General features: G+C 35.1%; 1 protein-coding gene across 6 annotated transcripts in view; it reads right to left on the bottom strand.

The window, feature by feature from the left end:
* The window catches only part of PDLIM5 (PDZ and LIM domain 5), a 181,920-nt gene extending 161,664 nt beyond the window's left edge, over nucleotides 1–20,256 (bottom strand). For 5 of the 6 annotated variants that reach the window (XM_025046025.1, XM_006910739.3, XM_015588457.2 and 2 more), the window contains exons 1-2: nucleotides 20,123–20,233; nucleotides 16,785–16,922 (exon numbers count right to left, since the gene is read on the bottom strand). In XM_025046025.1, the coding sequence (XP_024901793.1) occupies nucleotides 16,785–16,880 (96 nt within the window). In that variant the 5' untranslated portion in view covers nucleotides 16,881–16,922; nucleotides 20,123–20,233. Of the gene's footprint in view, nucleotides 1–16,784; nucleotides 16,923–20,122 lie in introns of all 6 variants that reach the window. The other variant, XM_025046026.1, reaches the window with a different exon arrangement.
* Nucleotides 20,257–27,362: the final 7,106 nt, after the last annotated feature.

Raw genomic sequence — 27,362 nt, 5'->3', positions numbered from 1 at the left:
TGAACTTCACTATGACCTGGTATAATTGTAATACTACACTAATCCATATTCTACTGGTCACAGTTAACTTTAACTTCTTAAGTGTCTGACTTAATATTAAAAAAGTGAAATATACATACAAATTCATAGTCAGAAATCAAACATTATTTTTATGTATACTTACAAAAAATAGCCTTCTTGACAGGGAAGGTAGGTTCATTTGATTAACAACTTTTCACTGACTTTAGGAGGTTCATAGAAGACTATATTAAAAAAAATTTTACAAATATATGTAACCACAGCCAACTTTTCTTCATTTTTTGTTTGTTTGTTTCATTACATTTCTTCTATTCCAAGCCATTTTTAAAAACTATTTTAAAATAAAAAACTAAGTCGCGGCTTCGCTCTTTTCCTCTAAGTTTCAACTTTATTTTTAAAAAAAAAGAAAAAAAAACACCTATAAACATGGAGAACGCAAAAGGCCAATTCTAAAAAAGGAAGTCTCTCAAATAACACAGCCCACTTTTAATGCTTTAAGAATGCTTAAACACACAAATCAAGAAAAGTTCAGTAAGGTTACAGAGTGCATCTCCAGACTAGATTATATGCCAAAATTCACTAACTCGCATTACCTAAATTGCCTTTTACTGGCCCTGGGTTGAGGCCCTTTAAAACAATTCTCTGGATTCCAGGATATAGCAGGGCTGACTCTACTTACAGCAACTCTGGTGAAAGGCCACCCAAGATATGCCAAAGGCGATATGGCCAGAAAAGCATGGATAGCTGCCAATAGTAATTCTATCCAGAATTCTGAAACCAAAAACTTCCTTTCTACCCCGTTCCCCTCATCCTACCTCCATCCAACAGATACAAAACAATATCTTTTGAAGAGGTAGGGAACTGACAACGAAATATATGTAGATGCTTGGACTAAAACCTAAAATCATTTGAAATATACCTCTATCTAAAATATTAAAAGCCATAGCATCCATAGTAACAAAAATAGTTTATATTTATATTGCATGTACTTTGCCAGGTATTCCAAGTACTTAAAAAATATGAACTCAATCTTCACAGTAATCCTACAGTATAAGTATACTATTAATAACACCAATTTACAGATGAGAAAGCAGAGTCCCAGAGAAGTTTTATAACTGCTCAAGGTCACACAGCAATAAAGTGTTAGTATTAGGATTTGAACACACAATGGCTGGCTCCAAAGTCCATACTCTTAAGCACTGTGATAGCCTGCCTCTGTATCCCTATATTTGTTAGTCCTCTTCTAAATTACATATAAACTCAAAAAACTTAAGTATGAAACCAACGGAGTAGAACAACAAAAGATGATAAAAGTCTTTATATACTGATGATGGAACAAGATCCAAGATGTGTTGTTACATCAACAGGCTTTGTGTGTAGGTCTTTGTGCTCCTTGCCATCCTGCTTCTCTGGCCATAGCCAGCTGGACCTGAGATGGATGCCTGACCCAAATGTAGCTATCTACAGACAAAGTCAGCAAAGCTGTATGTGGTCTTACTATTTACAAGCTCTATGAATTTTATGAAATATAAAATTTATTCAGAACTTTAACAATACAAATAAATGTAAATCATTGCTATTCATTCATTGGTTTATTTACTTATTGCACAAATATTTACTGAATATCTGTTGTATACCTGATACCATGCAGGAGGGATATAGCAGTGTGAATAAAACAAAGTCTATGCCCTCTCAGACCTATCTTTTAGGTGAGTAAGGAAGAGACAATAAATAAAAAAATTGGTGATAAACAGTATGGGGCAAAACAAAAGAATATAAGGAAAGGAAGTGGTGGTTGAATAAGGGTTACCATTTTAGAGAAGGGGAGCAAATAAAGCCACACAGATAAGGTGACACTAGGGCAGAGATTTGGATGAAGTTGGGGGAAGAACTTTAGGGGGCAGAGGGTGAAGACCCTGAGATGAACATTTGCATGGCATGTTCGAGGAACAGAAAGACTCAAGTGGCTAGAGCAGAGTAAGGGGGAGAGTGGCAGATGTTTTTAGAGTTGAGGGCAATTATTTCCCAATACTAGTTGTATTAAAATTTACAATAGGTTAGTTGATAAGACAAAAGCATTTTGCCTTTAAAGACCTAATCAACATGAGATTTTTTTGTTTTTGGAACGTAGTAAATATTTTCTCTTAAGACTGAAAAGTCTGCTGATTGCAATGTTATTTTTCTCAAGACTGATGTTAATTTTTACTAGTATTTGAGGTTTAACAGACTGTAAATGTTGTTGTTTGTATTCTTAGTACTATTGTTTATACATAGGAAGAGTAACTAACTGATTATAATGAGAAGTAGGGTCAGATTATATAGTTCAGTGATAACTTTTATGGAGTGATGACTAATTTTATTGCCATTGTCTTTTCAATAATATTCACTTTAAAGGAAGGTGAAATAAAAGATTTTTTTTCTTTATTCTAAGATTTTGGCTTTACCCTTATTTTTGAGCTTCGGAATGGAGATTGAGAAATTTTAGTATCTGTTGGGTAATCACTAAAGTAACAAGGAGATTATTAGAGGCATATTAATAGGTAAAATAATTCATTCTATTTAGAGATTTGTCAAATAATATTTGAAATTACCTTTTAAGTTTTATTTTCAGAAACAGTTGCTGGGAAACTTTAGTCTCATTGCAATGGATGATGCAAAACTCCTGGAAAGAGACAGTACGAATGGCAGACATATTGCTTAGCTTGTCTAGTGTAGACTTCACTTATATCTTCTCTCTTATAATCAAATTTGCCTGTCACTGGAGAAGAAAATTGTCCCCATGAGCAACTGTCTCTCATCAACAATATATCTTACCATATCACCTTAAAAGAATTTTTTACAAAATAGATAATGGCAATTACTGTAAAAGAAAGTGTCTAATTAGAGGTACTACTGGTGCCAATGCTCCTTTCAAATCTTTCGGTTTAAGCCAGGCCTTGACGGATCGAAGAAGGAAATGCCCATTCATTCTACAAATATTTATTACGTACCTTCTATAAAAGAAAATGCTTCGTGAAAAACTCAAACTATAGAGTGTGTGTTTTGTGTGTGTGTGTGTGTGTGTGTGTGTGTGTGTGTGTCTCCACTGAGAAGGATGCTTCTAAAGAATCCTATGTAAAAATCTACAAAAAAGAAAAACAATTGAATTTTGAAGACGGCATGATCTATGATGTGATAGATCTAGAAATATTTCAATAATAGCGTCAAAACTGCTTAAACTAGATACTACTAGTAAATATTTTTTACTATATAGTAACCTTGTTACTAGGTAACCTTCACAGAGGAATTACTATGTGCTAGGCACTTTACAAGTGTTAATTATTCAACAATACAATTTTTACCCCCATTTGACAGCTGAAGAACCTGAGGCACAGTTGAGTAACTTCCACAGTTGAGTCTAGTAACTAACAAATTACAGAGCCCGGATTCACACCCAGGTATTGAGCTTCAGAGCCTGTACTCGTAATAACTACACAAACAACATCTAGGATATTATCTACTAAAATCATAATCTTAAAGGGTATGTTGGGAAAAAATATAAACCCTAAAAGATCATTGTAAAAATAAACAATAAAAAATATAATACTAACACGGTTTTGGTAATACGATATTCATAGACGTTTGACCTATCATTTTATAATTACAATGGCCTGAAGTGTTTAAGGCTAGAAATTAATTATTATTAGATTACTTTAACTCTTAAGACAAAACCATTAAGAAAACCATATCTAAAGTTATATTTCTTTTCTACTAGTATATTATTATCATATTTAATGTAATACAAATAATTCATAAATTGGTCATAAAGCATTTTTTTGTAAATATACCCCAAAACTCACAGGAAAATTCATTTTTTCCCTAAATTAATAAAGAGCTAAATTTACATATGACGTTACATCATTTGCTAAGGCATTATGATTTATTATAGCAGACCTACAGCTATATAACACTGATGACGCTTTTATCCATTAATGTGTTCAGGGGATGAAAACCTGAATTTACTAAAGTGTTAACTGTCAGCCTTCTCTTATTAGATGTTAACCTATTCAAGTGACCTCTCTTAAAGTTTCAGAAATGAAAAACATGAAATCTTATAAACTCCCTCCACTTGAAATAAGAGGGTCATAAAACATAACTTTGGGTATTGAATGCATTAACCAATAGACTAAAACATTCTTTTTTAAAATACGCATTTTAAAACCTTTTTCTGCTCAACATATCTGACCTAGAATAAACATCCTAACACTCACTTTATCTTTGAGGCAGACTCTAACAAAAGTGTTACCAGCATAATTTGTAAACAACTCCTGAATGTGTACATAACATTTCTTAATTAAAGTAGAAAAGGTCATAACATCACAAGGAAATAAAAACAGAAGCCATCTGGGAAACAAGCTGCTTCTTACAGCAATACAAAGAAAGTTGTGAGGAACACAAAACAGAAAAAATTTCATCAGTGTGCAAATAACAATGAAAAAATAATAATGTGTGTGTTTTAACTATAAATAACTTTTCAAAACAAACATACTACACTAAAATTAGTAATTTACTTCCAAGTAGTCATCTTAGAAGGCTCCACAGTTTATTCCTTTGCTCAAAAAGTTTTTGGAATTCTTTCCCTGAAATGTCTATCAAAACTAATTTAAAACCACACCAGCTTGTAGATGTGGTGCAATCACAATACTGGTAACCCATTCTTTCTAGCGCAGTCCTAATCCAGAGGAATCAGACACCCTCTCAAGTCCCCAGGAGTTGTCCCACCATTACCCCCAATGTTACGTACCTTGAACTACCTTGAACCTCATCTCTCAATCTGGCACTAGATATGCCTCCCCTCTCCCTCATCTCACTCTGCTTTCTTTGCTTGCGGCACTCCTGTCACACTGACCTCCTTTCTGTTCCTTGAATATACCAAGGTCTTCCCTACCTCAAGGCCTTTGCACTTACTGTTCTCTATGCTTGCAATGCTGTTCTTGCTCTTCACATAACTGATTTCTTATTGTCGATGTTGCCTCCTCAGTCAGAAGGGCCTGTCTTGACTACCCAATCAAAAGTAAAATCTTTATCCCCATACACTCATCCGCTTTCCCCAATTATTCCCTAACATATCACCTTATTAAATTACATTGCTTATTTATGTATTTATGAGTTATCAGTTCCTCTTACTAGAATGTAAGGTCCATAACACTAAGGACTTTGTTTCGCTTATCTCTATATTTTCAGTGCCTAGACCAGTACTGTACATATAGTAGGTGCTCAATAATGATACTGAATAAATGGCTCCATGCCCAAATTCTGGATGCCACTGCTACTGGTCTGCTCTATGGATTCTACAGATCCTAGTCTAGAAGTTCACTGCTATCCTTACATAGGCTGTACAGTCAACATATACAGTGGTCTTTTCCTAGATTTGACTACATATATGTCCTCTCCTACTCCAAAGCTCCTTCCTATATACCATATCGTTTTCCATGTGCCTTATGTCAGAAAATAGAGAACAAGCCTCTGTACTCAAGGCCTAGTACACAGTAAGAGATCAAAAAATGTGTGATGACTAACAGCTTCTCCTCTCGGGGCTATGGCACAAGTGATTCAGAAGGGCAGAACCAGAAGACAATATCAAGAGGACATACCCTGCTGTACCAAGAGTTTACCCAATCTCTCCTAAAAGATAATCAATAATAACAAAATTTTAAGGATTAAGGTTGAATACACCTCAATTATCTGTTTCCTGATTTCCTCCCATGAGGTTTCTTGATCTTTCATGCATGCATGCACATGCGCACGCGCACACACACACACACTCCTGCCCTCTGAGGCTCTCCTAACCTCCTTATGTCCAGAGAAGCCTGAGCTTGCACATGTACAAAGCATAGTTTTAGTTCTATTTTTAAACAAAAAAATATACATATTACAAAAATTTCAAACAGTACAAAAGTATACAAAGAAATCACTGAAAGTTATATCAAACCCATTGCCCAGAGCAGCTTCTAAATCCTGCACTGTTCAGCCACACAAAATTCAGTTTCTTTGCCTAGCACAGCCATATTTCTGCGTTGGTCTTAATATATCTGAGGTGTTAGGTTCAGTCCTAGGAGTCATACTTAAAGAGACATTTAAAAACTGAACTACTTTTTAAAGGCAAATGCTCAGGGGTATGAAGAGAGGCAAACTGTCATGACAGAAACATTTAAAGAAATGGTTTCCAACAGAATATCCACAAGACTCAAATGGAAATACAACTCACTCACCTATCTGAAAAAGCTATCACGTGAGAGAGGATCATCCTTTGTTGTGAATGACGCTAAAGGACAAAGGTAGGACTGTTTGGGTCAGAAACACAGAAAACAAAATCTGGCTGACATATACTGTACCTTGGAAGGCAGGAAGCTATCATACAATGTAACCTCTGGGGCATTTCCTAGAAACTTAAACCTTAACTAGAATTAATAACAAGGAAAACCAAAATGTTTCATCTGTTAATTCTATCAATGATGTACATTAACAAAACAAATCTGGAAGAAATCTGATTGCAATTGCAACCCAGCCACCCATTTGTCCTCTATTACCATTATGACCATCAGTCAAAAATCACTGAAGCAGTACTAGGAATTCTAATACGATGTTGAGTAAATAAGACCCAGAGTGTAGGTTTTTTTTTTACTGGTGAGAGATGTTCATAATTTAACAAAGTATATGACCCATTTATATATACTTAAACTGTACTGCTGTGAAAGCTAATACAAAGATCAAAAATTTTAACTAATTCCTGGTCGATAGCCTTAAGTCTATAACTAGTTCTTCTTAAATGTTACTACTTTACCTTAGTAACGAGTCTTAAAACAAAACCTAGTATAGACAAAGATTCATCCAAAACTCTTTGGTAAATTTAATATTATTAAATTTTATAGTATTACCAACATCTAAATCTTTTGTCATAAAATCTTTTGTCACAAAAATATAGCATTGTAAACAGAAGTAAAGCCCAATATCAGACATTATTAAGATTGTCATTTATTTCTAAAAAGGATTTGACCTATGGTGACTGAACTCAGAAAAATGGGGAAAGACTGGTGGTTGGAGAAAAGTAGATATGTCACATTATTTAGTCAATGGCAATTCCATTGTAACTTAGCCTTAATGCTGAAATGATCTAAGTTACAAAGGATCCATAATAAAAATATTATTTAAAAGCAGCAAAGCTACATATCATTCTTAAACATTCTCAAAAATAGAACTCAAATGGTACATGAGAAATATCCAGAAAGGATGTGAAAATTCCTAAACATCCTGAATTCAAAGTCTGGGACCTGCAATCTACATTTTTTAAATCTCACTGATGATTCTGATGAGTAGTTTGGAAGCCAGTCATATTTTTTCTTAATAATCTTAGTTATTCCCATATATACAAGTCTTTGATACTATAGCATACATTCTCTCTTTAAGAAACACACACACACTTGGCTGTCAGTAATGAAAACTGTCATCTAGGCCCAAAAATAGAGTATACTGATTAAAAGCGTTATTTACTACTACTAACTCTGACTGGTTCCAAATTCTAAGCCTAACCAATTACTAGCTATGTGACTTAGGGCATGTTATTTAACTTCTCTGTCTCTCATTTTCTTCATCTGTAAATCAGATCTAAAATCATACTTCCTTAGAGGATTGTTACGAAGATTACATAATCAAACATGTGCAAAACACACAGAGCAGGGCCTAGAAAATAATAAGGGATCAATAAATTATTTAATAAAGGAAAGAAAAGAGACCCAAGAGAGAAGGAACAGTCAAACATTTCAAAGAGCATCTAGCATATGAATGTACCTTGGGGTACATATCTAGGGCTCTAGGGATAAGAAGAAATAAAGGTAGTATGCATAGAGAATAAAGAGTACAAGAACTTCAGAATTCAAAATGGGCATTCTGAACTATAAACTCAGTTGTATTAAGTAAGCCCATCTACCTGCAGCCCAAATGCCCGGCAGAAGAGTAAGCAATAGTTCAGTGGATAACAGGAAGCCTAATAGTTCTTAAATAGGACAGTAATGTATTAAAATAGGATTTTAGAATTCTTGCCTCGGCAAGGGGACAGCCTGAGGATGAAGAACCAGCCTAAAGAGGGGATAAGCCAATGATGAGGTGTGGAAACACCTTTGTCTCCTAAAATGTCAAAGTATCATTCTGAGACTTGACTATCAACTAGAATCTTCCAGAATGGATAAAGGTACACATAAACAAAAATGCCTAGTATAAAAAGGTCAAAAGAACCATTTGTAGACTATTTGGAAGCTAGTCACGTAGAAATGTTTCAAGAGAATGTCCAAAAATCATGAAAATTATATGTGTGACAGTATTTGTACTTATATATAAATGTCTTCTTCCAGAAAATTTCTAAGGGTTCCTAGTTAAGGGGTAAAGCAGCAGTCCCCAACCTTTTTGGCACCAGGGACTAGTGCTCCTATGAGAATCTAATGCCTGATGATCTGAGGTGGAGCTGAGGTGGTGATGCTAGTACTGGGGAGCAGCTGCAAATACAGATGAAGCCTCGGTTGCTTGTCTGCCACTCACCTACTGCTGTGTGGCCCTGTTCCTAACAGGGTACAGACCACTACTGGTCTGTGGTCTGAGGGTTGGGACCTCTGGGATAAAGCATTTGTTTTTTAAAGGACATTTGTCCTCCAGTAATTTTACTCAAAAGGAAAATACTTTCAGAACATATCCACAATCTCCTCTGGCTAACATTATACAACCTTACTAAATTTTTAAATTTAACCATCTCTAAAAGTTAATATCTCAAAAATTATTTGATTAGTACTAATAATCAGAACCTCAATGGGTCGAATCACAACACTTAGATCTCTTATGGAATCAATAGTAAATGGCATTCAATTGTTAATGTCATTAATATAACTACTTCCCCTTTTGGTAAATCAAAATTTACCCAGGACAATTATTATGAATAGTGGCCATTGCAAAATCAATTTTTGGATCCTGGGACAAAGTGTTTAACAAGTCACAGAATTCAAATAACAAATGGTGCAAATTCTTATTTAGCTCCAAACTCTTCTTGTCATATGTAAAAATTTACAGCAACACACTAAAGGAAAAAATTCCTCCTTCTCCCATCTCTAAGTACATAAAATACCGACATCCCTGGAATCCTTATTCTTTTTGTCACCAAAGTTACCAACACATACACTCTGCTGCTTACATTCAAGTAAAATGAAGAAACATTTTGTGCCCCACATTAGCATGCCTTCACTATGCCCGACTCACTATGCTATGGAACACTCTATAAACCTTTATGACTTCAGTTAAAGTCCACTGGCTAATAAAGGCTGATATGAAAACACAGTGAGGCTCCTAAGGGTAAATTTTACTATGTCCCAAAACCATGCTGAACACTACATTATGGCGAGTCTCCTTGTCACATCATTGAAAGAGAGCTAGCGAAGAGTGGGATTCTAAATTACACACCATATCAGGCTACTGGAGAAACTCCAAAGGTAACAACCTTAAATCTATTAAATGTAATTTGCTTAATTTTTCAGAAAGTCTCTGACAGGGCACTATGCCAAAAACTGCTGCACCAAAAAAAAAAAAAATCTTTCACCATGTAATCAGAAGTAATATGTTAACAGAGAGAAAAAAATCCGTTTAGAAAAATAGGAAACAAATGACAGAAATAACGTAACCAAAGCTCTGGAAAAAATTCAAACAATAGCATCTCTAGAAATTAATAAAAAACATTAAAAGAAAGCCAGCACATTTTTATTTCATATATTCTCATGCAAAATGGAAAACAATGAACCACTTTAAAACTCTAGAGTACTTGGCAAAACACCTGTGATTAAGCCCTATAAAAAGGAGAAAGGTGAAAATAGGCCCATCTGATTGGAAAAGATCAAAGTCTATTAAAATGTGTGCTAGCATAGCTATGAGGAAACCAGCATTCTCATATTGCAAGTAGGAGTGTCTCTATAGAGATATCTGGCAATATCAATCAAAATTGTAAACACATACAACCCTTTGAGCAATTCAATTTCTAGGAATCCATCTGACAGAAATGCTTATAAATGACAGATAGATATAGATATATAGATATAGATATAGATATAGATATATATAGATATAGATATAGATATAGATATAGATATAATCTCATGCATATATTGCTCATACATATATACATGCAAAAATTTCGCAGTGTCACTAGAAGAAAGACTAGAAACAACCTAACTGTTCATCGATAGAAACTGGTTAAAGAAATCATGACAAATCCAAACACCAGGAAGCTGTACAAAAAGAATGAAGATATATTTACTGACTTGGGGTTAAGAGAAAAAAGAAGTGCCGAAAAATAAGTATATTTTTTAAGGATATTATTTGTGTTGAAAAGGGAGGTGGTGAGGATACAGACACATTTACATATATCAGTAGAGATTATCGCTCGAAGTATACACAAGAGGCTGTTAACAGTTGTTGCTTCCAGGAAGAAGAAATGAATGGCAGGGCAACAGGACATTCTTCCTGTGAACCCTATTATATCTTTTGAATTTCAAACCATATGAATGTCTTACCTAATGAAAAGCATAAATTAATCAAACTTTAAAAGGGGGAAAGGGTGAAGGGTTAAAAAGATTTCTTAAGTACAAAATTTAACCCAGTATGTAACTGTTCCCATTTTGGCCTTCTTAGAATTGGCTCTTTCTTTTCTCTATCTAACTTGTTCTTTTTCATTCCCTCCTGTCAACTTTCCCAGTTAATTTGACTCTCCTCCATTTAGGCCTATTAGGGACATTTGCTGCAATTGTTTATCCCTGCTGGGAGTACTAAGTGCCAGTGAGGTTGATGAACTTTGCTCCAGTAATTGTCACACAAAATAGGCAACAACATCAGCTGTAAAAAAAATCTGAATATTTACAGAAAGGTAGATAACTCCACTTACGCAACAGAAAGAAAAAACGATGAGGGAACAAGGGGGAAGTGACTATTAGATTTGAGATTGTTTTAACATTATAAAAAATTCTTCCAAAACTAACTTTAAACACTCGTTCAATATTATCTATTCTGTCCATTCATATTGTACTACTATAAAAAAAAAAATCTTAATAAAATGGAGTATATGTGCTAGAAAAGTGATTTTTCCAATCTGTAATTAAAAAACCAAACTTACATTCCAAGCAGGGTACACTGTGGCTCTGCACCTAGAATACCTAAATTAGGCGTCACCACAGTCACTGCTCATCCTTTGCTTAAATTAATGTTTTCTCTTTTCATTTCCATTATGTCATTTATTTGCAAATGCATACATATATTAATCTTACATATACAAGAGTTTTGTTTTGTCAAGTTTTATATTACATACTCATTTCTACATCTTAAAAATTTAAGTAAAGGCCTATAGTCTCACCTACTAAAGCGGAAACATAATTATTCCTTATGAGACACCAAAGAAACAACCCTTTCTTGTCCACAGCAATGTTTGCTTCTAGATTAACTCATATCAGATTTCTCCTCCATGCAGTTGTAACTGGGGGGAAAGGCCATGACTGGCCCTGTAGTAGACGGGAATCTGGGTCAGAACCACTGAAAATAGGCTGTTGCAGGCAAAGACACTTGGTTAACTGTATATTCACATTACAGCCTGACCAACAACCATCATACAGAAAAGCTCTTCGCCTTGAAAGTTCTCAAAGATAACTGAAACAAAGTCCATAAACTTCAGCATTCTCAGTTTTAGTAAGTAAATACTCAACCTAACTCATGAGTAGGTGAAGAGGTTTCATGAAAATCTCTTTTCCTTAAGTCTAAAGTGCTACTCTTACTTTACTCAATCTCTACAATATTGTTTCCTTCATCAGATACAGAAGTCCTGCAAACCAGTAAAATTCCCCTTGTTTTAACAAATAACTTTCCTAAATGACCTTTTCTAAAATGTTTGTCATTTTGGAAAGTAAAACTATTAATTTACAATAAAACTGATAAGATTTTCACTTCTTAACAAGTAACACACCAAACATCTTCAGAATTATCTAGACATTCTTAAGCCTCATGATCACAATGGTAGAAAACTGTCACATGAGAAAAGACAGGTCTCTGAGCCCCACACAAACGGTAGTTAGTATTTTAAAAGCAGAAAGTGGTATACCTGTGAAGTATACATTATGCAGTTACACAAACTAAATTAACTTTCAACTTGGCATTATGACAGGATAGTTGGGAGAGAATGTAAAAGAAAATACTCAACAGCTTAAAATTAACAATGGGCCCATTTATTCAAGGTAGGATGGTTCTCCCCTTTTAGCTTGAGAGGACTGAAAGTCTCTTTGCCTGTAGGAGGCAAACTCCAGCGGGCCCACCTGGAGAATCACTCAACTATACACCCACGGCGTCACTCAGTCACGAAATGTCAAGGAAAGTCTTCATCTTCACTTTACACTGAAAACCAACACAGAGAAATGTTGACTTGAAGGTGTTCAAATTTCAACCTTCAAAGACCAATTCAATTCATTTCTCCTGTAGGAAGCTGACCCACCCCCACAAGCACTAAAGATCTATGCCCAGTGAAACTGAGAAACACGTATCTGTATCTTTGCCATTTCATCAAATGTTGTCTGGTGACAGGTCTTACGACACTAATACTGTATTTATTTCTTTTCTCTGCAACCTTTGTACTCCCCATACTATCTTCTTCATGGCTTCTAGGAACTGCTGAATGAATGCATTCACAGCAAAGTGTTTCATGGCTCTGTCTTTCTCCATTCCATGCTACATTTCCAAACAGGGTTCCATATTCTAGGAAACGATAAATGTCTTCTGCTTTTCAAATCCAACTAAAATCCTGTCTGAGCTCTTAACAACTGATCCTCCCCTAACGCTTGAGAATCAAAGTTAGTTATTACTTGGGTATTAAAATGTCTGACCTCATTCTTATTTGCTTAAGGAACATCACAGATGTTTTTATGGAGAAATGGGATATCATTTTAGTAAATCTAAATATCAGCATTTAAGGAAAAAACTAACATACATCAGAAAATAACGCAGCAGAGGACTCCAACTTTAGGATGCTGTATTTAAAAGATGTTATTCACAAATATATTATCCTTCTTGTAATTCCATCATGAGAAACACCAACTTGCCAAAATATGGCTTTGAATTGTGCAACAAGTCTCCTATTTCTTCTTATAAAATATACTGGCAAAGACCAATAAACCCACACAGCTACAATGAAACCCTTCCCCACATTCCATGGCTTCAAGGCAATTCCATAAATACAGGGTCATAAAAAGAGCCTGCAAACTCCTGTAGCCAGCACTCAATTTTAAGAATAGAAAACTGAAGATAATGACACGTGACCATGCAGTTAACGGCAATCTGAGAATCTCTTAAGGTTTGTAGGAATTACCAACCTTTTCTTAGAAATCAATCTACCAAAAAAGAATGCAAAATTCATACAGTATAGGTGATGAACAAATTTGAGTGAAATGTTAAAACTTTATAGTTTGTGTGCTTTAAGATACAAGTCATATTCAGCATATTCTGGTAACGACAAAATCTCAAGAAACTAGAATGTTCAAGCCCCAGCCAATGGCTTATTTACCTCAAATGCATTTGATATCAGAGTTCCAATATTTTAAAGAAATATAAATAGCCCTTTGGAGTTCAACATAATAATACCTGACCAAAGGAAAAATTGTATACTTCTGAACTCTAAATATAAAGAGTTTGTACAACTTTACAGCTAAGCACAAACTTATGATTTATTTTTTCAAATACAAAAGACTATAAGTAAAAGTATATAACTGCTATGTTCCCTTCAATTATGGGAAATTTGCTATTTCATGTCTCTAAATAAATTTTTTTTAATTTTATAGTAATATTGTCGTAAAACAACCGAGAGAATACTATATGCTAGGCCTTGCTAAGAATTTTATACCATTATTAAAATAAGAGAATCACTAAATTACATGTTTTAAGGCATGTTTTCAGGTTTTAATTGCTTCTTGATACTATTAATCTGGTGACACTGAAATATATCCCAATTATTTTATATAATCAAGGCAGAATAAATATAATCAGAGAACTAATTAAGATGAAGTATAACACTAGTAATCTTACTACAACAAACAATATAAATTAGTTACTAGCACACATCTTTATTAGACAATGTTACTAGGCATGTTTGAACCACACAAGGGGTTAAAAATAACTACAATGAAAGGCCAACAGCCTAGCGGCACAGTTGAGCCAACATTCCCTTCTCTCCTCCCCCTTCCCTTCCCATCCTCTCCAGTTCAGAATGAACTGCATGCCCCACTGCACATGGCCCAAAAAGGTCACAGGAGATGGCAGAGACTTTTGTAAGAGAACAGAAATAACTCAGCAGCTTTGTTATGGGTAGTTTCTTTTAATCAGTATGTTCGAAATCCTTTAATTAGCACTCTGTCTACACAAGGAAAACATTTCTTCTGTGCCAAGGGAGGGCACGAATGTATGTACACAGTGTTCAGTTTTATCAGCATCACAACATGTAGCTAGGCCTCAAAATGTCTGCCAGGGAACTGAAGTGCAGAAAACTTTTTAAAAAGAATGGTACCACATTTACATATCAATTTGCATTTCTATTACCAAACAACAAATTGATGATTAAGTTATTTATTTAAATGTAAACTTATTTCTGAACTATTTTTTCAGCAAAAATGGAATTATTTTAAACTAAACAATAACTTTTTTAGTCCACTATCATAAAGATATTCATACTTAATATAAAATAAAGTTAACAGCATATAAATAAAGACAATATTCAAATATTGTTCCTTTCTGCATAATAGATCTCCAGTAGGAGAAAAATAAATAAAACACTGCCTCATTCAAACAGGAATAAATCACAACACATGTCTTCACAAGAATGCTTTACATTTAAAATTTCATCCAACCACAAAAAGTCTTAAAACCTGCAGCCTGGATTACATATATGTATTTCCTTGTAAAATCTAAAAAACTGAAACCAAGACAGAAATTAATAATAAATTAATTATAACTATTTAAAAATCCACAGACAAGAAACAAGAAATGATAACTATTTTAAAATCCATAGTTAAGAAAACTTCTTTAGTAAGCTGAAATATGCAGTATTTTAATGGAGATATGTACATATTACAAACTTACACAATCCTTTAGGTTGTGTGTATATTATAAGTAGTGTGTGTTTTATATTTATACATACATACATATATAATTAAAACAATAACCTTCTAAATATCTGATTATAGAAGCAATTTACTTCAATCAAAAATAAAGTTTATTATTAAGGAGGCAGCATAGTATAATTGCTTGAAAGCCAACTCTTCCACACCAGCCATATGAGCTCACAGCACAGTTCTATACAATGGGAATAATACCATCATTCCTCACGATGGCAGGAGAATTAAATGAGATAATGCATGTAAAGCACTTGGCAAAAATCCCAAAGTCTCTTGGTTAGGCTTGGAGGAGGGGGAAATAGGTATTTTTATGCACTGCACAAAAGTGTAAATCGGCACAACTAATTAAAATTAGACATACGTATAAAATTATGTCTATATAGTATCAGCTGCAGTTCTGTTTGTATTACCAATACTGAAAACAATATAAATGCCCTTCAACAGGGGACTGGTTAAATAAACATTACTTCCCTACAAGAGAATTCTATACAGTTGTTTAAAAAAAAATAAAAATCTTTATATATGAATAGGCAAAGTTCTCCATGGTAAACTGTTGAGTAAAAAGCAAGGTATGGAACAGTGTATATAATATGCTACCATATAAGTAAAAGGAGAGTAGACACTCACATTTCTTTGACTATACAAAAAAAAAAAAAAAATCCTCTGGAAAGTTATACAAGTAATTAACAGTAATAATTACCTACTAGTGATGAAAGTGAAACAGTACCTGACACAGTCAAGCCCCAATAAACAAAAGCTATTATTACTCCCCTCATCATCATGAAAACATATCCTTAAAAATGCATACATAATCCGTTCAAACTAAATCCTTAATGAGGTAAACAGCCAAATCTCAATTATTCATAGACTGACTATCTAGTTGGAGATCCAAGCCCTTCATTTCCTCTTCAAAGGTTAGTAGCTTTTGGCCATTGTACTGTTGGCTATCACCTTCACCAGAAAGTGAGCTGAGGAAATAACACCAAAAATAGTCATTTTATTAATACTGAGCAACAGTTTTTAATAAACAGCTTTGGAGCTGAAAAGAACCATGAAAATCCCACAGTGCAACTTTCTAATGTTACATATGAAGAAACTAAGGTCCATAGAATTCCCCAAATTAGTGACAATTCAAAGATCTGGAGTCTGCCCCCTAGTTAAATGCTTTCCATTTTATTATTAATAACGTGAAGGAAAAATGAAAATAAACATAACTGAAATTAATTATCCTTGCTAAATTCCCTCCCACCACATCTTTTACTATAGGTAATTAAGTTTGCTGAGATCAAATCTCATAAGCCAGCGGTCCCCAACCTTTTTGGCACCAGGGACTAGTGCTCCTATGACAATCTAATGCCTGATGACCTGAGGTGGAGCTGAGGTAGTGATGCCAGCGCTGGGAAGCAGCGACCTTTACTGGTCCGCAGGCCCAGGGGTTGGGGACCCCTGCCATAAGCAATCGTAATAAGTAGAACGGGTCAGCCAGATAATTAGTACTGAGGTCCCCAGGACTAAGCATTGAATGAACATCTGTAATAAAATCTGGAGTTTGCTTACACTAGAAATTGTCAGAGGCATGTTGAAATCTTTGCCACCTTGCAGCCGGAAACCCCAAGGAGCAGGACCAACCAAGGACACGCTGTAGTTGCTCATGGTTTTGATGGCTCAAAATTCAATCCCAGAAAGTGAAAGAAACTGTGAAAGAAAATCAGAAGGTTAAAAAAAAAAAAAAAAAAGTTTATTTAGAGCTCTATTACATATCTAAATGTATTTAATATAAACCCAACTAAATTATGTTCAATATTTTGGGTTTTTATTTTAGGGAGTGAGAGGATATAGAGAATAAGTCTATATTAAGTTCTCATTTGAGTCTAAGAAAAGGAACCTATGAGCTAACATACAATTTATAAACTCACACCAATTTCCATAGCCTAAAAATTCCACATCAGAGTATGTTTCTAGACACTTGATCAGTTTTACAACTTGCTACAATTTGCAGCTTCTTGCATACAAACTTTAACTCAAAGTACTTTACAACACTTTGTTATATATATATAAGCAAGCACAAGATTTTATTTCAGGTTTAATTCAAAACAATTTTCTCCTTCCCTCTACCTCACGCATTCTTTTGCCTGCAGTTGGCAAGAATCTTTCAATTTCACTAACTTAAATTCTAAATTACTCTAACATATGAAAAAAACTGCTAATTTGCAGATTCTCATTCATGCCTTCCAAATACTAAACTCTTTAAAAGTTGTTTTTAATGCACAAAACTATTCTCTCCAAACATAAACTACAACTTGTATTTCCTCTTATAGGGAAATGTTATTTCCCACACTTAAAGTAATACTTTTTCTTCAGACTGGCAATACTCTAGCACAGTGACATTTCAGTCAACCTCCTTTCTGTTTACACACACATTTCATCAAGCAGAGTGAGCATTTACCACAAGTTGAGACTAACTGGTAGGAGTATAGCTCATCTCAATGCACAAAAGTAAACTGCAGCTTTAGAAAAGAACCAGCACTTCAATGCTTTTTTTGTTTTGCTCTAAGTGGACTCATAATGCCACTCGTGGTATGACTTGGAGGTTGGTACTGGTTGCTATGGTGGTTATATGTGGGTTGGAGAAAATAGGAAGAATGAAAATTTTCTAAAAGGTAATACTAAGAAATATAATATTTCCCACTAAAAAATATTAAAAACTTAACAGATGTATAATGTAATAATTTTAAAACCACTTTATAAAAAAGCTGTTCAAGACACACTTCCCTGGAGAAGCTGCTGTTTAACCAAACCATCACCTTATATTACCTGTCTTAAAATATTTTTCCATTTTTTTAACCCATTCAAAATTTATATCCTATTACTGATAGTAGCAGATGTAGATATTGGAACCACTAGATATACTAAAAGCAAATAGATTCCATCTTTTCATAAGGGGAAAATAAGACAAAACATTCAAATAAGTCTGGTTCTTAAAGAAATATTAAATCAGTGAAAATCTGCATGGCATCTACCTAGAAATTAAATGAGCTTTCTCTCTCGCACGGTAGTACATTAACTACTAATAACATTACTTCAATACTGATGTAATAGGCAGAAGGCACTAGAGACCCAAGGCCAAGAGAGAAGTCAAACTGTTAGATATATGTGAAAAACAAATACTAGGGAGGTAATAAGGAGAAACAAAATTTAATTGTTTTCTCGCTATAATAAAAGAAAATTTTCATAGAACTAGTAAATATAGTTTTGATACTGGCAAACAATACAAATCAGAAGCGTATAAAGCCAACAGATATTTCACGCGCAGCCTGACCCTTCCTTTTTTAATCCTTAACTTTTGTCAAGAAATATGTGAGAGTTAGGCTCAACTTCTGGCCCCACTGTTCCCCACAAGAAATGTATTTAATTAATGTATCGATGCAAGTAAATACAACTTCCCTTTATTTGGGAGCTCCCTTCCTGACTTCTCCCATTTGTTATTAAAATTTCCAGCACTGGCAAGGTCATAGGCACACTACAGAATCAGTACAGTCATTTCAATTATAGTATTCTCCCTCTGCTAGCTTCATCTGCCTTAAAATATTCTGATCCCTAAGCAATGGTAATATTACTGGCCTTTTCCGGTCTCCTCCATCTGGTTATTGGTGCCCAAACTCCTCCTAAAATACTAAGCAGGCAGGAAATAGCAGCCTATTCTGCTTTCAAACATGTAGAAAATGCTGGAACTTCTGTATAGTCCTGGGTTTTCTCTTAGGGGAAGTCTAAACAATGTCTACACTCTAGTGCTTGGTTATCTCCCACTCTCCTATCCCAGCTTCTTTTAATGGGTACGTAGGGGGAAAGGAGAACTCCCGATGAACTGCTCGGGGTAACAAAAAGGGTCTGAAATTAAAGAGCAATATCTTGAGATTCTCTTTTTCTCCATTATGAGAGACAGTGGAGATAGAGCTGAAGAACTAAGGCCAGAGGCACAGGATGAAAGCAGCCGACGAGACAATTTTCCAGCAGATGTTCACGCCTAGCCCTGTTTGCCAAATAAGGCTCCCTAGCAGGCTGTTTCCGTGGCAGGCGGGTTCCGACGTCCTCACGGTCAGGAAGGCGGACTTGGGACAGGATCTAGAGATCACACCCTAGACCTGCCTTGCCCAGCGCAACTACGATTTCTCTTTCCAAGCTCTGCCCTGCTGGGACATACGCCCTTCCTTTTTCCACTTATTTACTGTCAAACGCACTGAGACCACAGTCTTACAAAAGCCTCAACAAGCACGCAAGTATTAATAAATCTGGCGTTCACGACAGGTTGTTATTAAAACAAGCTTTATTCCTGGACGCACGGAAGTTTTCCCCGAACAGGTTACACAATCCTAAATATTTGGAGAAAAATAAATGCTTCTTAGCAGCGTGAGAGCAAACAAAAACACGCCATTCCTGTTTAGTCCCGCTTCCTTCCCACACCCCCGAGAGATTCGCGCAGGACATGGTGGACCGGACGCCAAGGCGGGAGCTCGGCGACACCCGCAGCCGGCTGGCGAGCCGCTGCAGGGAGCCGGGGGCCCTTCCACGCTCGCCCTCCCCACCCCTGCGTCCCCGCTCCTGCGCCCCTGCCTCCGCCGCGCTCGTCCCGGCCCGCCAGGGCTGCGGGGTCCTCCAGTGCCAGTGCTAACGGCGTGGCGGCCCCTCCCGCGCCGCCCTCCACCGCGCGCCGCTTCCCACGCTGCTCTCCCACCTCCGCCGCGTCGGGAAAGCACCTGAGAAGCCGCCCCCGCGCAAAGCGCGCCCCCTCCGCCTCTGCGGCTTGGCTCCGCTCGCGCCTGGCGCACGGAGACAGCTTCTCTCCCTCCTCCCTACTGCGGATCAGAGACGCGCATCCCCGGCGGGCGGCCACTCACCTCGGGTCCGGCGCGGCGCTGCCTCCGCCTCAGACGAGCGCTGACAAGTGATTCGCGGTGCGAGCGCCGACCTTACAGCCCGCGGGAACTTCCGCCTCTTGGCTCTCCGCGGCCCCGCCCCCGAGCCTGGACACGCCCCCTCCGCTCCGGGACACGCCCCTGGGCCGGACACGGCCGCGCCGCAAGGGCGGTGGATGTTGCGGTGTCTGGGCTTGCTGAGGCGAGCTGAAGCCGCCACCGAGAAACAATTGCGCTACAGAGTTTCGGTGGGAGTAGTCTTAGGGGTTTGCAAACAGCACCTGGCAAAGGTCTGCTCCACGTGTATGTTTTGCAGCGGATGGGTGCATTGCTCTCTCCAGAAACTTTGTATTGGAGAGCAGTTGCTCTAGCTAAAAAGAGAAGGGAGTTTTGGATAAATCCCTGTCTATGCAATTTCAGTGGCTACTGCATGTTTTGTTTTGTTTTTAAGAGCTTTATTATGTCCTGAAAAGTGCAAACCCTAAAGTTAGCTTGTCAGGAAGGTGAAAATTAGTACTTTAATATCTAGAAATTAAATCCTGTGATCACACCAGAAGACAGTGATAGAGAACTGTGGCAAAAAGCGGTTCGACCTCTGTATATCCTCACCCTATTTTTCTAAGTTGATAATAGTCCACTTTCAACAGCTTCGATAGTCCAGTTTCTATAAAGTTGCTTGATTTAGCCCAAGAAATTTATTCAAAAACTTGAATAATGTTCAGTGAACATTCAGAAAGTAACTTATCTTTTTAAAACTGTGAGTTGGCCTATAAAACGTGAAAAGGACAATTCTTAACCAAGAGACATAAAAAGCAAGGATCAACATCATGGAGTCCGTGAATCCCTTAAAAGTACAAATGCTAGAGAAGGTCCAAAGCTGCTCTAAAACGGTAGCCACTAACCACCACGTGGCTACTGAACATTTGAAATGTGGCTACTGTGACTGAGGCACTGATTTTTTTTGTTTTCTATAAGTTTAACTAATTTAAATTTAAAAACTGAAGCAGAGTACCTATTTCCATAAAACACACTTCATTGTTTGGTTAGAAATACATTTCACTGGAACATTGAAAATTTAGTGCCAACTTGAAATATGCTGAAAGTGTAAAAATGCATACTGTATTTTGAAAACAGTATGAAAAATATAATATGAAATACCTCAATAATTTTATATTGAGCATATGTTGAAATGATAAAATTTTAATATTTGGTTAAATATGTTATTAAAATTAATTTTGCCTGCTTTTTATGTGAATACTAATAAATTTTAAATTACCTACATGACTAGCGTTATATTTTCATTGAATGGCACTGGTCCATACTTTTCATTACAGTCTCCAAAAGTTAATGTTGGCAGGAAGGATTTCCTAGTGTGAGAGCTGGTTCACAGAGTACTTTTAACTCTGTTATCATGTTTGCCATCTCACCCCAAACTTAAATAAATAGTAGCAATAGCTCCCATTTACGAATATCTACCATGTGCTAGGCAATGTGGTAATCCTTACCTAAGATAAACACCATTCTTATTTATAATTAAGAAAATTGAGGTTGCAGGAGATTACAGCTTGTGACAATTCTGCAAGGCAATGGCTACAGTTAACCTGTAAGGGTGCTATCTCTGCTCCTCCTCATCTATTTGCTGCTGATAGTTAATTTGAGCCTGTATCAACAAAAGTTGACTAAAGACATAAATAACTGCAGTGGTATATGGAGGTATTACCAAAGGGTAAGCATTTTTTTTTTTTTTTTTAGTATTGTGCTGCCAAAGCAAGTGCGGAAGGTAAGCATCTTGAAGTAATGAAGAAGAATTGAGAGTGAAAGGAGTGTTGCTTACTTATGCAATTTCAATTTTAGCCTACAGATGCTAGCCTCCCTCTGAATCCTCCTCCTTCTCCTACTACAGTTTAAAGCCTGAGATATAGAGTAAATGATTAAGGTGCAATATATAGACTGATAGTCATCCAAGTTGGCATCAAAATGCAGTTTGTTAAACTTGCATTTTCCTAGGTCCCACCCAGACCCAGAGTCCTTGCAGGTGGGTCCCAGGAATCTGTCTTTTTAACAAACACACTCTCCCTCCACCTCACCACAAGGTAACTATTGAACTACAATATTTAAAAACCACTTCCCCAGAAGTACTCCTTTATCCCCAATTTATTGTGTATTATGCTTAGAAGAGAATCATGCGTCCTAGATAACAGCAACTTATCTGTTTCCTCATGTTAAAGGAAATGATAATTATAAATAGCTTTTTGAGGTTATCCTGAGGAGTAGAAATAATACATATATAAAGCACATTGCAACATGCTTGGCACCAAATAGATGTGAAATAAATGGTAGTCATGTGAAACTTTCCTAATCAATTGATTAATTTATGTATCACAAAAGACAAGTACAGAACTCTAATATTCATTATGCAGGTACTATGTTCTTGATGACACGCACATTATTATATTTCATTCCTACAACAATATAATGTAGGTATTTTTTTCAAAGGAAGAAAGAGAAACTCGGAGATTAAGAAATTTAACCAAGGGAACATAAATAATTAGTGACAGAAATAAAGAGGGTCTGACTCCAAAAATCATGTCTCTTTTTCATCTCAACAAACTGCCTCTCAGGAAATTCGATAAGCCATCCAGCTTTAAAGACCAAAGAAAGAAGGTGAAAAGCTATAGCAGTTAACATTGTTGAAGGCCATAGAGGAAGAATCTGCAGCAAATTATGGAAATTCAATAACCGTTGAGTTATTTGTATGTGAGAGCGGATGAAACTCCCAAACCATTTCTGGTAGGGAATGTGCATTAACTTGTTCTACAATGAATTGGCACTAAGCCATTCTGACTCCCCTTCTCTCTCTTCCTCATGACTAACATTTATAAAATGGTTGGCCATGTTTTGAAAGACACTCTGTGAGTACCGACTAGCAAAAAAATAACTGACCCATTGGGAAATCAGATCAACGTCCTCAGCCTCATCCATGGGCTAAGCAATGAGGCACTTGCCACAAAGAAAACCATATTAAAAGCTTCACTTTATTATAACCAGTGCACAAAAAGCTGAAGTAGAAAAAAATGTAGATCAAAAGATTAACTGATTTAACAGGAAGATATTTAAAGAATATTCCATCTAAACATAGTATTTACCTATGTGTATAAATGTTTGCTCTAACGTTTTATTATCCAAGGCATGACTCAGAATCCTCTTGCGGTGCTTCAAAAATAACAGAAACTTTTAATTAACAGATGGCATGGTTGTGACCGAGCTTTTATAGTTGCACCCAATAAACATAAAGTGCCAGTCTTTAAAAAGTTCCTGCATTACTCTAAGTCAATTTATCTTTTAAATCCTAAGCCTAAAAAGCAAATAAACCACTCATAGGTATGATTATTTAATGTTTAAAATCTAGAATGGAGAAGGCTTCTTAACTATTCTAATACCTAAAGAAACATCTGGTAATCTAGGGAGAAAGAGACTGAAGGCATTTGTTATTCTAAAGCTACTACAGAATGCTGGGAGAAGGCCAGAAGCAAAGGAGGCGCAAAGTGCAAGGGAATAAACGGTTGAGAAAGCTCTAAGCACAGATTTGTGAAGTCTAGGTAACTGAGCCAAAGTGCAATTGAGGAAGTTGAAAAGAAGTTTAAACTTTTTAAAACTTCAAAGTTTCAAGTCTTGGATTTGGGAATGCTATTAATAACTGAGGCTAAACGAAAAATAGCAAGTTTTGAAGGCACGATGCATTTCTCTGGCAGTTTCTAGTAAGCAAAAAAAACCCAGTTGCTAAGTGCGGGGTATAAAGAAAAAGGGTAGATAGTAATGGCACTGAAAAAAGTACTGGGAAGCTCCAACTTTGAGATTTCAGAAGGGGAGGAATATTCCTCATGATAAGATCCAGGTTTTGCCAGTCTGATATTTTATTCAGATAAAGTCATTTCTTTGAGGAGGCTGGTGAGTGGCTGAAAGGCTAATGACTATGAATTTAGAGATAAAGTAGAAACAAAACATGTAGGTCAGTAATTGAAAAAGTTTATTATATGAAGAAAAGTGTTATTTGAAGAAAGTCAAAAAAGTAAGAAGTGGTCCTGGTATAACTTCCCGATTACTTGGCCAAAAAATCTCTTTAGCCTGGGAGGCAGAGCAGCCTGGGAAGAAGCTTTGTCCATTGTCCTCAGTTTTTAAGTTTGCCTTCATGTATTAAGAGTTGAGAAGCAGAGGGTTAGGAAAACTAAAAAAGATAAATTCAAATTATTGACTTTCCATGTGCTCATTATAATGTCTTTCACATTTGTAGTAAGTGAGTTAAAGAAAATGTGAAGAAAGATTTAGAATGTTTACTGTAAGAGTAGTCACTTAGAATCATCGACACCTTATTTAGCATAAATCATTAAAATGCTGAGCACATTTCTTATTGAGCAACTCTGTTGATATAAGTGATTTTAAAATCAAATTCATTTTTTGAAAAAAGATAGGGTTTTTGCCCTTTGGATTTCTAAAATTGATGACTTGTTAAATTAGGCATTAAGTTAGGGTTTTTATAAGCAATTATATTAGATTAAAATGTTGTGGTATGACCCACCATCACTTAGAATTTGGAAATAAATGTTTTCTTTCCACATTGTCAACTTTCTAATCAATAAAAGAGCTAGTAACAATTGTGATTATTCTGAATCAAATAAAATACTTCTTAAATCTAGACCTTGTCTATGTATATATTGTAAAGTATAATAATAGTTATCTTTGAGAGACGGGATTATGAAGCCATTAATTTTTTTACTTTATAATTTTCTATATTTCAGATTTTTAGAGAATATCTATTATATCTATATTGAGGATAAAGCAATTTTTCTTTAACTATATGAATTAACTAAATTGTTCATGGTAACATAAACTTATATCAGTCCCAAATTAATTTTAAATTAATTGGTTTTTAAATATCAATTTCTTTAAGTATGGTTTTGTCTCAAACCATTGATGTAATCTCTACTGATCTATTAGGTAGTCTTTTATATTGTCTGGGTTTAGAATTTTTCATGCTTTTCCATGTATCTCTCTTTCAATGGTGGAGCTATGAGGATATAATTATTAATAAGAATAGCATACAAATAAAGACATTTAAACAAGTGATACCTGGGATTGGAAAGATCCTTGGGAAAATCTAATCTTATGCTTTATTTACAATAAAGTCTCTCCACCCAAAAGACAGTACCTCCACTAAGTGTTTTTAGAATCTTTTTTACACACTCTGGGAAAAGCAAGGAAACTAATATTTTTGTTGGAAGGTATCCACATGTATAGCCACAGTGGAATGTATTAAGGCACGTCATTCCTAGGCAAAATGTAAGGGATGTAGTACTGAGTACTAAATCAATTTATCAACAATCTGATTAAAGCATAGAACTTTTTTAAGATAAGGAGTGATATAAAGAAATGAATATGGATCGATAACATAAGCCAAACCATACTTAATTTTACTGAAAATATCCATTTACACATCATACCCAATTTTGCCAGTATGTAATATGTACCTACCTATTAGCATTTAGTTTCATAAAATTAATTCTGGGAAATTTCTCAAAGCCACTTTCTGCCAGCTATGAAAGGTTAACTGAAGAAGAAAATAAGCAAGACTTTTTTAAAAAATGAGATATGAAAATGGATCTTTAAATATTTTCATAATATGATTATTTCACATGACAACATATTTCAAAACTATACTTTAGCCAAAGTTTAATGCCTGCTTCTTCTCAGAATTTAAAAGCTTTAACAAAACAACTGTAATTTTGTGAAGTATAAATAACAAAATCCATCCATTTTTACTTAAATTTTATTACTTTAGACATTAAAATTCACATCTAAAATTCATAGAAAAAGTCTAGATATAAATGCTATCAATGGTAGCCTCTGGGTGGTGAAATTTGGTATAATTTTATTCTACTTCTATTAGATTTTTGTACTTTTCAAATAAAACATTTTACTTTTATAATAAACTGAAAATGAGGAGTAGCATTTTTAGGAGTAGCATTTGACTCCTTTATACGTATTGACTTATTTTATCCTCACAGCAATTACAGACTCTAGATACAGTTATTTTTAGATAAGGAAATGAAAGGAGAGAGTTAATAAAATTTGCAATTGTAAAGCTGGCTAGCATAGGAAGAGCTAGGTTATAACCCAAACAATTTGACTACAGAACACATGTACTTAACTAAAATATATGGTTGTGTTTACAAAATGTGTTATGGAAGTTTGTATCTCTAAAATTTTCTTTTCATGTAAGTCTGATTCAGTCCAATGTGGTTCAAATTCAAAATGTAAACTTCTTTGACAATTTTTGTTTTTGCATAACTGTCAAGGAATATTAGCTGAATAAGCTGCAATAAAATAAAAACAGCGATCATAATAAAACTCATTTCAAGATAAATCATGTAAACTGATCATAAGGAATGTTTTAAACTGAAACCATTATTTCTATTAAGATTTATTCTCTACCGAAAAGGGCCTTTTAATAATAACATGTTTTTCAGTATGTGAAAAAGAATAAAAAAAATCAAATTAAAATCTTCACAGAATATTTGGTTTTCTTTCTGAATTTCTTCTGGGAAGGAAATTTCGAGAATGTATATATGGTTTTTCCATTAATACAAAGTCAAACATACAAATTAAATCTGAAAAATAAAGCATTCACAAACTTGGTTTAGATAAAACCAACCAATTCGATATTTTTAATTATCTAATTTAATTTTGTTTTATTTTTTAGTTCAATAAGGAAGATGATACAGATACACCTTAATCAATCTTAATAGAGAAGTCAAAGTTATATTAAATGTTGAAAGAAAATTTTGATAATTTTTATTTGACAAAATGTTAAAAGAAAAATTTGATAATTCAACATACCAGTTAAAGTAATATGATGAAAAGTGTGTGAAAAATATAGGCAAATTGAAAACATACCACAGTGAGGTAAATGAGACACATTTTCCAAATTAACATCAATTAAACATCTCTTTTAAGGAATTTTATTAGGCTGATAAGTCTATGTAGGATTTAATCTTTAAGAGAAAAAACTGAGAGCATCATTAGTTTTCTTTATATCTATCTGGTCATATTCCTTGACAAAATTCCATAGCCTTGCTGTTATATTTAATATAATTTTATGTTAATAAATTATATTATTTGTACTATCTAATAAATTTACAATATTTAGAATTTTATATTAAATTTA

This window comes from Pteropus alecto, unplaced genomic scaffold (genome assembly GCF_000325575.1).
Source record: "Pteropus alecto unplaced genomic scaffold, ASM32557v1 scaffold63, whole genome shotgun sequence".
Taxonomy (NCBI): Eukaryota; Metazoa; Chordata; class Mammalia; order Chiroptera; family Pteropodidae; genus Pteropus; species Pteropus alecto.
Note: the sequence above shows the minus strand (reverse complement) of the source record. Positions and strands in the feature narration are given on the sequence as shown.